The 13972-nt window shown below is 44.4% G+C and overlaps 1 protein-coding gene across 3 annotated transcripts in view; it reads left to right on the top strand.

Annotated features, from left to right (window-relative positions):
- Positions 1-7954, top strand: part of tei (irregular chiasm C-roughest protein teiresias) — a 135786-nt gene extending 127832 nt beyond the window's left edge. For 2 of the 3 annotated variants that reach the window (XM_086838266.1, XM_020959865.2), the window contains 2 exons: positions 4620-4798; positions 4866-7954. In XM_086838266.1, the coding sequence (XP_086694392.1) occupies positions 4620-4798; positions 4866-5165 (479 nt within the window). In that variant the 3' untranslated portion in view covers positions 5166-7954. The remainder of the gene's footprint in view (positions 1-4619; positions 4799-4865) is intronic. The other variant, XM_086838267.1, reaches the window with a different exon arrangement.
- The last annotated feature ends 6018 nt before the right edge of the window (positions 7955-13972 follow it).

Below are 13972 nucleotides of genomic sequence, written 5' to 3'. Positions count from 1 at the left end.
TAAGGGGCGGCGTGCTGGACAACTTCAAAGACTGCGACAAGTACTCGCTGGCCGCCATAATGGGCGATGAACTCTCCAGGCGCACCAACTACGAGGCGGCCATCAAGCTCTATTTTATTGCCGGACAGGTGGAACAGGCGATGCGCCTGGTAAATTCCCTGCTCATCCAGGTGGTCCACCAGATACCGCGTGCCGGAACCCTGCGGGAGCGGCTGGCCAGAGCCGTAAAGCGCTTGGACTCTGAGCTTGTGGACCTGACTCTGTCCTTAGACGAAGACTTGATTACCACTTACATGATGCTATCAGCGCTGATGCAGTTTTTCGATTACTATCACGCGGGAGAAATGCGTTCGGCATCGGCTATTTTGAAATCCAATTCGGTAATACCTTTCCACAGCAGGGAAGTGAAAAATTGCATATCAAGTCTCGAGATCATGGGTCCGGAGATCAAGGAGGTCCTGCCCAGCGTTTTGCTCGCCGCCATGGAGATTGCGTATGCCGAATACTTGGACCTAAGGGCGGCCGATGCTAACCAAGCGGAGTACCCCGACAGAGTTGGCGTTTTGCGGCACTTGCGGAACTGGGCTAAGGCTCTCACCTACATGGGGGCCTGCTACCCCAACCTGCCACTGGACATAAGCCAGCAACTTGTCCAGCTGGAAAACCGTATTATGTAATGTCTTAACTGTCTGAATATAATAAGCATTTGGTTTTGTCTTGCTTAACTTGAGAATTTTCTACTAAATATTCTACCTTTTGCTTTACTAATAAGTTACAAGAAATATCTTAATAACCATACGCATATTTATCACTCTACAATTATTATTTCGAGTGTATTACCAAGTAAATTCCATTGAAAATTCTCTAAGCCGCAGGAAAACGCGTGTTTCGACTGACAAAACCCACGGCCAACCACAACACACCAGATGACTTGGCAAAGTTTTCACAACCTTTCGGCTAAATACCATCGCCAACGCCATTGGCAACGCCCCCTCATTAATTTTTGAGCAGCTTAGACTTGCTGGCCCTAAAAGTTGCCAAACTTAAGATAAATGCTGAAAAGCCTGAAAGGCTCTCTTGGACCTGCTTCAGAGTGGCATCCTCGGCCGGGTTAGCTTGTCAGCGGGGCAATCAATAATTCAGCGACCACCTCGGCGACAATAAATTCAATTAAAAGCGCCGAAAAGGTGGGCACTGGCCAGGTCCCAGAATTGGCAGGTGACAAATGGCAAACTAAAAGCAAAAACAGCCGCTAATCCCTCTTTGATTGCTCAGCCCGGGCACGTAATTTCAATTTGAGCCTCGCTCCGGTCCAGTTCGCTTTGTTTTTCCAAACGAATCGAGCCGGCAATGATTTCAGCATACAACGAGCCGGCGGCAGCTTTTTTGTCTCGGCGGTGGCTAATTTTATTTGCAGCTTTTTGCATTAAGTGCACACAACGTTTATTAATTATTCAGGGGCACAACATGGAACAAGCATGACTCTGGCTCTGGCTCTGGCTGCCCGGTCGTGCTGCTCCTCGGGCTACCATTGCATAATTGAATATTATGATTGTTATTTTCACTTGCTGCCTGTCGGATTGCCTGTTATCTTAGCGTTTTCCGCCCTCGTCCTTCCGCCGGAGCCCTGCATACTTAATAACATTTAGCCGGACTCTCCGCCGGAATCGGAATCTCAGCCGGAGTCTTAGAGCCCCCTGGGCATGTTTCGACCGCCGCTCACCTGTAATGGCTGGCACTAATCTAAAGAACTCTGGCATTTCATTGGCATTTTGGCACTTTCAGGGGGTTCATTAAAATTGCAGGAGAGGTCGTTTATAAGTTATCAGTACCATGAGTTGAGTTTTAAATGGGTATTTTTTTATATAATAAAGTCTTGCCTCATCAGTTTCTATGAGATGACTAACCGAAAATAAACCGTGAACCTTATTCCGCCCATTAGTATTTTGTCTGTTATTTTATTCCTTGTCGCAAAGGACTCTATTTGTCTAAACAAGACTAGAGCATTTGGCTTTGTGCGCTTAAAACCATTCAGAAATGTTGCTAAATTCGACTGGCTTAATGTAATTACATGTTGCTTTGGCCCATTGCCTGAGGAGTTGCTTTGGCGGTTCCTCTTTTCAGCGCCGGCCCAATGAAATTTGCATGTTTTTGCCCACTTTCGGGCACTAGACAACTTTTCCTGCCAGCATTTACAGCTGCAACAGCTGAAAATAAATATTTAAACAATAACAGCAACTTTGCATGTTCTACAATTGCTGCAACAACAATGGAGGGAGGGTGCACTGGGTCTGGGTTTTGGGGCAGGCAAAGTCCTGCGTCCGAAATAATAAAGTTTTACGGCTGAAAATTACTCAATTCCCGTTGCCCGAAAAAGTTAACTTAATTTTTCGTAGTTGCCTTTTGTGCGGAAACTTTGCAAAGAGGTGAGGCAGTCAGTATCCACAGAGAAGCAGCAGCAGCAACACCAACAAAGGAAAACGTTTTGCAACACTTCGGTCGGAAGGAGGGACGAGTCCTGGAACTCGAAACTGACTTCATCCCATTGATTGCACGTCCCCGAAACTGATGTCCTTCTTTTTTTTCTCCCTGCCATCTCCCCTTCGCTGTTGTTACGCGGCTGCATAAAATGCGTTTTCCATGCAAAAGGACCTGGGGGACAGGGACGAGACAGTGTTGGAAAGTGTGCCCTCGACAAACAAGAAAAAAATTAAGAAAGAAAAAATAATGGCCGAAAATAATTGAATTTTCGCATTCATTCGCGAGAGCTGCAATTACTTGGGGGAACACAACTTTTCAGTTCCCTGTTTCTGTCTTGTTATTGTTTGCTGTTGCCTTGCTTTTCGATCCACAAATTGAGTCGTCGTCCCGACTATTTTTCTTTGTCGATGATTGTTGTTGTTTTTATCACGCATGGCTTTTCCGAAGATTGGCTGAGAGCAACCAAGTTATTTGGAGGAGAAATACTCCAGTGTTTCTTGGGATGATTTCCCACTCCCTTGCCCTCCATCTCCGACTGCGGGCAATTGAAAACCCATTTCTATTTGGTGCCCCCGGGTTCACGGCGTGGAAATCAAATTAAAAGTCGCACCAATGACCAAAGCACTGACCTTGGGGGCATCGACGTCGACAGCCATCCACCTGGGCTCTGGTTCCGGGGGTAAAATGCTGGCACACGGTTCACTGGCTGCAAATCAAAATAGAATTTAAATCTCTTTGAGAGCTGGGCGAATGGGAACGGGATAAGAGGGGTAAAAGGGCTCATGCAAAAATCATTTTTGGCTGTCAAATAAATTACACTTTTTCGCCGGGCTTTGCCCAGGCAGAGAGAGAGAGAGAGAGAAAGGTCCTGGGCTCGACAAAATGGCGTTGAACGCATAATTTGGCAGGAGTCGCAACCCTGCCGCACTTGCTTTAATTGATTTTACAGTTAGTCGCCCAGGTCCCAGGGGTTTCTCTGGTTATAAATTTGCGAGTGTCGAACGAGTGGTTCTTCGATTTGTTTTTGTTTGTGTCTGCCCCCCGTGCAACACTCATTTGCACTTAACACTTTCGACCATTTTGTATTTGGTTTGCCCGGGTCGCCATTGCGGGCCAAGTTTATTTGGCCATCGCCTCCACACCTTCTCGCTGAGGTCGGGCTCTATCTCAGGTCAATGATGGGGAAAATTGCAAAATTTCGAGCCTCTCTCGATAATTAAATATGCTCTGCAACAGTAGCAGTAGCAGAGGTGGCAGGGGGTTGAGGGGGAGGCTGAAAGGGTTGGCACATGTGTCTAATTGGATTGTCGCAGTGTTGGCCAACATCGTCAGGCCTTAGCATCTCACCGAGATAATCCCCGACTCTGGCCCGGCATTGGGCCCACATAAGTTCCACAAAATTCGCTTTGGCGCAAACTTTTTAATGAAGTTTCAGCGTTCTTGGGCCAACTTTTCCTTTTGGCCCCTCGACATGTTGTCCTCTATTTATTTTGATTTTTCCCACACCACGCTCACCGCTTTCCCAGCTTTCCCAGCCTTTCCAGCAGAGGTGCAGATCGGCCTTGAGGGCTTAAGGGCGTTCGGGTGGATGCTGTGGCAGTAAGTGGCACATTTGTCGGGTGATACGCTTTTAATTAGTGGCGATGGCAATGCTGATGGCAATGGCGGCAGCGGTAACGGTGGCACTAAACTTTTGCGCCCTGCCTTTAATTGCAGCTGATGCGAGCAAACTTGGCCTCGGAGTACAGTTGCGCCGGAATTGGCTTAGCATGTGCCAAGTGCGACGTAGCCGGGCTTACGTAGAAGTTTGCTTAGGGAATCTCAGTGCAGAAAGTTCCCAGGGGGCTGGCTAACGAGCCAAGGCTGCGGCAATGCCATCGCCCACAGGGAATCAGATTCACAAAAGTTTCCAATAGCAATTCTGCGGGACTAATCCACCTCGTTTCTCATTGCTGCAGTCGAAAAGAGCTACTGGAAAATGGGATAAATTTCTCGGTATTCTGAAACATCTAACAAGATAACTTGTAAAAGTTATTTCCCATACGATCCTAGCAGCTTTTACCTTATTTTTTTTAAGAATTTAACCTAAAGGAACCTAGTAATAATATTAATTTTACATTTTTGTGCTTGATTTCCAGGTGCTCCCACAGCCATGGCCCTGAATTCCACACCCGTTGCCTATCCTGGATCGCCGCTCCATCTGAACGTGGAGTTCTGTGCCAATCCTCCAGCTCATGCCGCCCGCTGGCTGCATGGGGATCGGGTCTTCACGCCCGGAAATCAGTACGGCAGCACGGTTCTGGCCTACTCAGTGAAGGTAAGTGGATCCCATAGTGTAACCCTCACCCACGGGAATTATAATCGGTTTTTCTCCCTCTTGCCAGGATCTGCCCACGCCCTTTTGCAAGGAGGCGCGGCTCACGTACGTCAGCATGCACGAGAGGGTTCCGAGGACCTTCTACTTCATCGTCTCGTCCCCAGGCGGCGTGGCCGAGGCCGTGTTCAATGTGAACTTCACGAAGCGTCATCGACAGCTGTCCAATGCCATCGACGATGACGAGGAGGAGGAGCTCAACCGGCCGGAGCAGATACACTTTCCCGTGTTCAATAGCACCGCCGGCAGCGGGCCCCTGATTCTGGCCCTGGTCGTGGCTCTGGCCCTTAGTTTCGGCATCCGCCATTAGGTTTTAAGTCGGTTAGGACATCCGTGTGACTGAGAGATGACTGTGAATGGGAGCCGGAGTGAATGATTTCTTGGGGAGTGCCTGTCTGAAGCGTTTACTACTACGAAACACACCACACCAAATGTTCTATGTAATCTAACCCCTTTGGCTAAGTATATGTATGGACTTACCCAATTACTCGACATTACCACGTGGACTATGCTACACAACTAACTACTCTATATAGCTATATGTATGTGTATCTGTAACCGATTTAGCCAAGCATCAAAATTGCCCTAGGCTGAGACCCCACGATAAGGCCGATCTGAACTCTCAAAAACCGCCTCTTTCAGATTTCTTCAAAAAGGCAACACCACTCTTTGTCCCTAAGCTATTCCAATATTTTTACTATAACCCTTAGATTTAACTGTAACTTTAACGGTAACTGTTACTGTTACTGAAACTACTGCAATGGTGAATGTAATGCTCACATTAAGAGTAACTGTTACTGTAACTATTACAGTAAATGCAATGTAACAGGAACAGTAACTGTAGAAAGTGTAACTGTAACCCTATCGCTGTATGTCAATGTGTATGTGTGTGCGCTTAACGTAAATGCCAAAAAAACAAAAGAAAACATGAGGAAAAGTTTGAAATTCTTTTGGAAATATATTGTTAACAGTTGATCATTACGAATACTTTAAGTTCCTTTTCGATAATGAAGAGAGATCGAGATCGAAATCGATATAAGCGACTGATTTTGTTAAATATTTTGAAAATGTTTAGAACTAAAAGCACGAGAGAAGAGGGGAAAACCTATAGTTTAAAATTGTAAATGTAAACGGAGACGAGAGAGACGAAGTAATACTTACCAGGCACGAACAAATTCCTTCCATTTGATAAGTTTGCCCCGAGCAAACAACTGTAAGATATTTTGGGAAATGAAATTAAGCGAATGATCAAAAGAGTCTAAATATAAACGAGTTGCGTTCAATTATACAAATTAACCGCACATTATAGTTTCTTATCGTTTTCCAATCGTTTGAACGGACCAAAAGCAAATCGTTTCACCTTACCACACGGATATTTTTGTAACACAAACTAAATATCATTATAAAGTCCCCAGAAAACCAGAAATTGAGTACCCTCCACATAAGCGATAATTGTACATAAATGTTCAAGTAGCGAATTGCTCAACCCAAAGAGGAAAACGAAGAATATATAGTATATATAATATTAAAAGTGTTAAATGTTGTTTGAAACCAAATAGGAAACACCATTCAAAGTGTCATAAGTAGCAGTTCCAGAGAGAAAATTAAGCCATTATGAATGTAATATAACAGTCCAGGGCCACTTAAACAATTAATTGACAGCTATTGTAAAATATTTCAGTTAAACGATCAGCAGATGTGTGTGTTTGCATGCTAATGGATTTTTTGTACAAAGCCCAAGCTTTTGTAATTTATTTCATAGTCGATCTAAGCTACACTTACACTATATCCTATGCGCAATACGTATAAATAAATATAAATACATATACATATATCGGTAGGCTAAGAGATCAATGTAAAAACAAGAATACTTAGAAGAACCTAACGCCAATTTAAGCCACACAGCGAGTAAAAACATTGCCGAGTTCCAAGAATTCTGGCAAAGCGATCACGGAGCATTGTAAAATGATAAGTTTGAATTGAGATTAATTAATTAATCCTTACGAATGCACATATGTAGAGGATAATGCCCGCAGGCGTATCCGAGCCAGTGTGTGGCCCCTGTATAGTTGAGTTTATCCTTGCGTTTATTGTCAGCTTAGGTTTGCGAGCCATTTGTGCGAACAAGGCCAGCAAACAAACACGTCGTCATGTTAACTAACAAAATAATTACTGGACAATTGAATGGTCAAGTGCGTACTGTATTTATGATTCATTGCATTGCGTTGGTAATATTTACAATGTATTATTTCTAACAAAGAGAAGCCAACCAGCAAACAAACAACAAACGTATATTACTAAAGAAAATATTAGCTCCTAAGTGCAACACAAACCGAATGTGGCAAATTAATTTTAAACCAATGAGTAATTACGATACGGGAGACAGAGTGTTCATCTGTAGTGCAAAGTGTTGGGCAAAGGACTCACTAATAACCCCTACCATTACGATAATGAATACAAATACCGAATACAAATACAATACGTGTTACAATAAGCAGAAACGGTTTACATATATAAGTCATAGGCCCAAGAGAAATGTAAGCAACCACCACCAACAACAACAACCACAAGAAACACTTTTAGCCGTAAACGAGGCCTCGGAGCTGGCCAAAAGGGGAGCGCCACTGAAGCCGAGAAGCCTAGGAAGCCTAGGAAGCCGAGAATCAAAAACTAACTCTTAAGCGACCCCGTGTTCACTGCCCCAGCAAAGCAATAACTCCGAGTCCCTGCCAAGGGTCGGGCCACCACGGCCAAGCAAACTGTTACATTTAAGCCAGCAAGCCAAGTGGCCAATAGTGGCCAGTAGTGGCCAGTGGCCAGTGGCCAGTGGTCAGGTGCGGGGGCCTCGAGGTCGAGCAAATTTACAAGTTTAAGTGACAAAGCAACAAAACAAAATAGCCAATTTAGCATAAAGTAAAGACAAAAGCCAGGAGAATGCAAATACAAATGCAGATAAAAATGAATGGCAAAGGGAAGCGGACCGGAGGACAGCAGCCAACAAACACACAAAAAACAACAAACACACACACACAACACTGAGAAATGAAAATGAAAATGAACATGGAATAAAATTTAAAAGCAGAGAAATGCAACAAAAAAGGAAAATCTCTTTAACTGCGGGGCGGGTGGTCTCCGGTCCAAGGACTGGGCGGGGAAATATGGTAAGGAAGGCGGCCCACACACACCCACACACACACACTGACAATCAATCAGCAGCAGCACCCAGGAACGCCCGTCATTAAGCTGCAATGTGGAAAAGCGCCGAGGGAAAACAACCAGTAGATACTCTTAAGTGGCTAATGGGTGGAAAAAGAAAAAAAAATAGCAGCATTGCATTAACTGGGAAAATTAGCCAGGAAAACCATCAGTTAACAACAAAGTTAATAGCTGACCAGCATGGCTCTGTGGGTTTTAAAAGTACTTAGAGTTGCAGTTTGGCGTTCATAAGTTTGATTAACTTGCTCGTCGTTGGGTTGCTGCATTTTAACCAGAATGTCTATGAATTTTACAAAATATATAAATATTTTTTTAAAGCTCACTCTTTTAAAATTGAATCCCAGAATACTTTCCATGCGGCGCACTTCGTCCAAACATTTGCTTCTTTTGTGAGAGGATGCCAAGCAATTGGCAAGCTGAACCCCGACCTGAATGGAATGCCAATGAAGCTCCCTGGCTATGGCTGGCATTCAGCATCGCTCTCAGATTGCACAGGCAGTGGCAGTTTCTGTTGCAGTTGCAGTTGCAGTTGCAGTTCCAGTGGCCGTGGCAGTTGCATCAATATCAATCAGAGGCCAACGAAAGGGAAAGGCCGGGCTGTGGCGAATTTCAGCTTTTGGGTGACCGCAGGCTCGGCTCGTTTTGCGTGAAGGAGATTCCGGTTTTCGGGTTTGGTGCATTGGCCCAATATACCAGAGTTGCGTTGTCAACGCCAAAAAGGCAGCGGACGGAGCGAGCGGCTCTTGTTTAATAGTTGGAAATCAAAAGTACATCGACACCGCAGGATTGCTGTGGCCACACTGGGAGTGTGTGTGTGTGGGCTGCTACACTTTTTGGCCTAAAGAGTTGTCGGGCAACCTGCTTGGCCAACAGCAGCATCAGCCACAGCAATGAGAGCCACATCGATAACGTGGCCGGTTTTGTGGCGCTAATGACAGTGAAATGCCTTCGATTTGCCGAGGCGCCAGCGAGATTACGACGAACTCGAGCGGGGGCGTACGGTACAGTGAGGCTAATGGTTGCATTTACACACAGGGTCACCGGGAGAAAATGCTATGAATTAACAAAGATGAACATATATCGGATAATACGAGATACCAATGGGTTTTTGTAAAGTAAATATTTCAGAGACTGGTAGTTTTCATAGTAAAGTTGTATTCGAATCCTAGGAAATGATTTAAACAGAGAGATCATCATATTTCAAAGATGAATTAAGGATTTAATAAGGAAATCAGTAAAGGTATCTTTATATATTAAATTGTATCTGCTCTCTCCCCTCTCTCTACCCAATAATTAACGCTTTTAAATACCTGTTTCGCCTGCCATCATTCTTGCAGTGTAATTTATCAATCAAAATTCCCGAGCAGTGATCGAGTGGAATAAACTTGTAATGTTTTCCAGTAATGACAGTGACCAGCAGCGTGGTGGCTGCGGCGGCTAATGTCGACGCACGCGCCACAGCGAAAGGTGCCCCAACTAATGTCCCCTCTATAGATGGATATATCCCCGATCCCCTGGCATGCTCCATCTTCCATCTTCCAACTGGCAGATATCCGCAATCGCCAATTGGCATTACTGTGCGCATTTCGTTTTAATTGTTGGCCGGACCAAAGTCAAATACGAGTGTGAACCAAGGCAAAAACCGGATTCCGAAAACCACCAATTGGAGCCACCGCCCGGCGATATATCGACATGTTTCAATTTGCTTATGATAGGCGCCATCGCTGAGGAACCGAAATCCAGAGCGAGATCCAGTCTCTGGCCATAAAGCACTGGCCAGAGGCACTCGGAAAATGGGTGGGACCAGGACAGTTGTTGGTTCGTTGAATATGGCCCGATAAGTGGCATATAGCTGGAAATGTATTTTTGCACTCATAAAGGCGATAACTCAGTTGGAGAAATCTCCTAATTGGGCATTTGGGGAAGTCCAGGTGCACCACCTTTTGTATATCTCAAATGGGCTTTAAATGTGGCCTTAAATATGGTCAGGATAACAGGGATATGGTAATGCACAGTTGGGCTTTATTATCATCCTGCTGTCAAGTTGTCGCGACTTTAAACGCGCTTAAAACGCTGACAATTAAAATCGTTTTCATTGCACATCGATGGACGTTCATAATTCGCCCACTCCACCCCCCAATTCGCTCGCCTGAAATTTCACAGTTCAATTAATGCATTTTAATTTTAACTTTATTTTCCAATTTACTTCACACAGTTAAAACGGACGAAAGGAAAGCCAGCCAGCCAGCCAACCGGCCAACCAATCGACCAACAACGCAATGGCCAAAAGCGTGGCAAAAAAATATGAATGAAATGCGCGAAGAAAAAAGCAGATCAGCCTGAAAATTGTTAACGCAAAATTAAAAATTGTTTTTGATTGATTGTTGCATGAAATTGGCTTTTGGTCTGAGGCCCCGCCGCCCATTGGTCCCATTGATTGTAATTACCTTTTTCACTCATATTTCATTTGCCCTGCGCACTTAATTAGCCGCCTTTTCCGCCCGAATGCGCCTTACGGGGAAGCACAATGGCTGAATATGAGCAGTGCCGCCAAATGAAATTAAGCGAATTGCTTTTAATAGATTTTTCCGCAATTTCTGCGATTTCTTTTCTTTTTTTTTTTCGTTTTCATTTTCATTTTCATCGGCCAATTTCAGTTGTGGTCAAGGCATCTGAGAGATTTCCTTTGCCAACTTTTCGAACATTTTGTAAATGCGGCAATAGTGGCCGCTTGGACTTTTCCCATCGACAAGTTCATTTTATTTTTTTCCAGGCGGAAGGAAACCAACCTGCGACTTTTGTTACACTTTTCCCAAATGCTGATCCGGCGAAAATTAGTCAAGTAAAAATTTGCGGGAATCGAGGTGGTCCGAACTGGTGGTCATGCCAATTTATGGCTCGCATTTCCCTGGAGCTCTCGGGCTTGGGATTTTCTGGATTTGCACCGACACTCGCTTATGCAATCGCTTTTCATCATAATTGTCTCCGAGTTTTGGTGCGAGACTGGTGGCGGAAAAGGCCGGAGGAAATGCCAACCGAAAAAGCGGTGATCTCGGCTCCAGCTCCAGCTCCAGTTCCAGTTCCAGTTTCAGTTTCAGTTTCAATTGCCATTGCAGCTCAGCATTTGGTGAAAGTCAAAATGTGTGTGCATGAGGCATGCAACATGTCTTTAATGAGATGCAAACAGATAAAGAAGCTAACCGATTATGGAGGCCATAAATCACACCGGAATGATCGCTGGATCTATATCTGCGATGTAATGGCGGCATTAGCCTTAATAGAACAACCGCTTTCCCCACATTTTACTGATATTTCGGTGATATTTTGCGAGTGACATTAAAAGTTGATATCATCATAAAGAGCTCTCTTTACATTTACAACTAACTATTGTGCTAAAAACATATTTCATATTTTTATGCTCAATCTGCTAAATGTATTTTCTTTAAAGCAGTAAAATGTATACTTACCAAGTCAAAATCTCTGCTCTTTCTTCTTGAAAATATTATTCCTTCTATAATGTAGAATTACCTAGATCAGAAGATAATTTTTGGAATGGTTATTTTATCTTTGATATTCAATAAATTATAAATTCTTTATGTCTCTATAATTCCAATTTAAATTAAAATAACCATGTTTTTCGGGAATATTTTCCTTTTCCATTTAATTCAAACCAAATTCCATTCGATGGCCAATCGAGAGAGACGTTTAAATTTATTTCCATTTAAATTCATTCAATTCCTCAACTCAAATAATTTCGCCATAAAAATATATGTATCTTCAAAGTGAAAAACGATATCATTAAATATGCAATAAATAAACTGAATTACCAAAGCATAAATAAAAAAGTCGCATTTTAATAAATCAGACAGGAATAAAAAGCAAGTGCAAAACCGCATCCACATTAATCAATCAGCTGAAAACGTCAAACGCTCCACAACAACGCCGGACGGACGTCGGATGCCGTACCGAATACCGCCTCATTAAAAATTAATGAAAATGGCAGGAGAAGCGTCGGAAAATGCAGGGAAACAATGCGTTCACAGGTGATCGAACTGGCGGCAGGTGTGCAAGGTAAATGCGATAATTGCATCGTGCGTATCATGAGGCAAGGAAATGCAAGAAGCCACAGAGAGAGAGAGAGAGAGAGAGAGAGAGCCACATCTGTGTCAGGGCCTTAAGGGCTTTCTCTTGGCCCAGAAGGGGGCCCTGGGCCCCAGCTGGGGCTTTGACCACATTGCCCCCGCTGTCATTGGCAGGAAAAACCAGTTGAGTCGATTTCCCGCGCTAGCTGTCTTGGCAATTTTTTGGCAGGGTCAATGCTGCCGCCGAAGAAAGCCATAAAAAAAGCACAAAAATGTCACTGCCGCGGAGGAGCGAGCGAGATGGACAGGCGGCGGTGGCTCTTGCGCAATCGCCGGCTGGACAAGTTTTATGCTACACTTTAAGGATCGCAGCAACATTGGCAGCAACATCTGCGGAGGCTGCAGCAGCAGCAGCAGCAGCGGCAACATCGGCGACGACAGCAACTTGCAACCCACGACGACGACGACGACGACCACGAAAAGAAAACGAAATGCTCAGTGCAAGACGGTTTCACTTTCATTCGCAACGCGCACGCGCAGCTGGCAGGGTCGCAGAAAGCAGCGGAGTCGCATCGAAAACATACTCAGTGTACACTACTCACTCCATAACCTTTGTGCCATCGGAATACTCAGAGAATTACAATTGTTTTAATCGAATAGAAAAGTGATTATAAGTGCGTTTTAATTGGGCGCGCAATCAATATAAATAATTGAGTGTTTTTTTCGCATCATCCCGTCGGAATAAATAAAAGCCACCACCCCGTCGCGCAAATACTTAATGGATGCAGGTAAATGAATGAATGAATCGGCCAGCAAAATGGTTTTAAAATCCATTTAACAGTGGAAATTGTGCAAAATGAGCAAAAGCCCCATTTAAATGTGCAAATTGAGTTTAGCAGCGGCTGAAATTGGCTTGTGATTTGTTGCTGAACGAGGAGTTAATAGAACTAATAAGAGGAAAACGGTACTATTTTCGACAATTATAATCCTGCAACTTGGGCTCCTTCAAAATACCAATCAAAAAGGATTTGCCTAGGCCTCGGCCTGTGTGAGTTTAGCATTTAATTGCCGCCCGTTGAGATGGTTATCTGTATACACAATTAATGCAACAATTTCCCTACCTCTAAAGCTCCACTTTCTTGCATCCTCTCGGCCACAAACGAGACCGGCTCAAAAGCACCCAAGGCCACTTAGCCATGAATATTGCAGGTGAAATATGTTTTGGCATGCATATTTAATGCCCATCAAAATACAGGCAGCATCGGCGGCGGCCAAACTATGTGAAAACCCGTACGAACCATTTTAAATGCCATCAATTTCAATTTTCCAAATTAAATGGCGGCAGGCGAAGAGGCGCTGCTCCGGGGGGGCTAATTAATAATTCATTACGTTGCCAGTAGCAATGACATAAGCCCAAAGCGAACACTAACGCAAACGCAAACGCGACGTCAAGTTCAACAACTTTTCTAGGGAAAATCTCTCGCGCGAGCCGCGAAAGAGAAAGAAAAGCGCCAAAGTGCCAAGGCAGCCACTTAGGAAAAATCATCATCCAGCGACGTATCGTATCGGATGAAATCAAACAGCCCGACAAGTGAGTGGCCATAGTAGTCGGGAGGATTGCCTTTGGAGTGGGCCAAAACAGGCTTGACTGCTGCCGCTGCCGATGATGCTGCTCCTCCGAATGTTTCGCTTGGAATTTGTCGTGCTTTGCGGGGTTATTCACACCACAGCACACACACAACACTCCCCCCTAGCTCCCCTGCCCGTTAGCCAGCCCGAGCTAACTCTTTCTGCTTTTGGCCATTTCCGCAACAGCTCC

The sequence above is a fragment of the Drosophila serrata genome, unplaced genomic scaffold (assembly GCF_035046125.1).
Source record: "Drosophila serrata isolate PLE 108 unplaced genomic scaffold, ASM3504612v1 contig_347, whole genome shotgun sequence".
Classification (NCBI taxonomy): domain Eukaryota; kingdom Metazoa; phylum Arthropoda; class Insecta; order Diptera; family Drosophilidae; genus Drosophila; species Drosophila serrata.
This window is presented reverse-complemented; position numbering and strand designations above follow the sequence as displayed.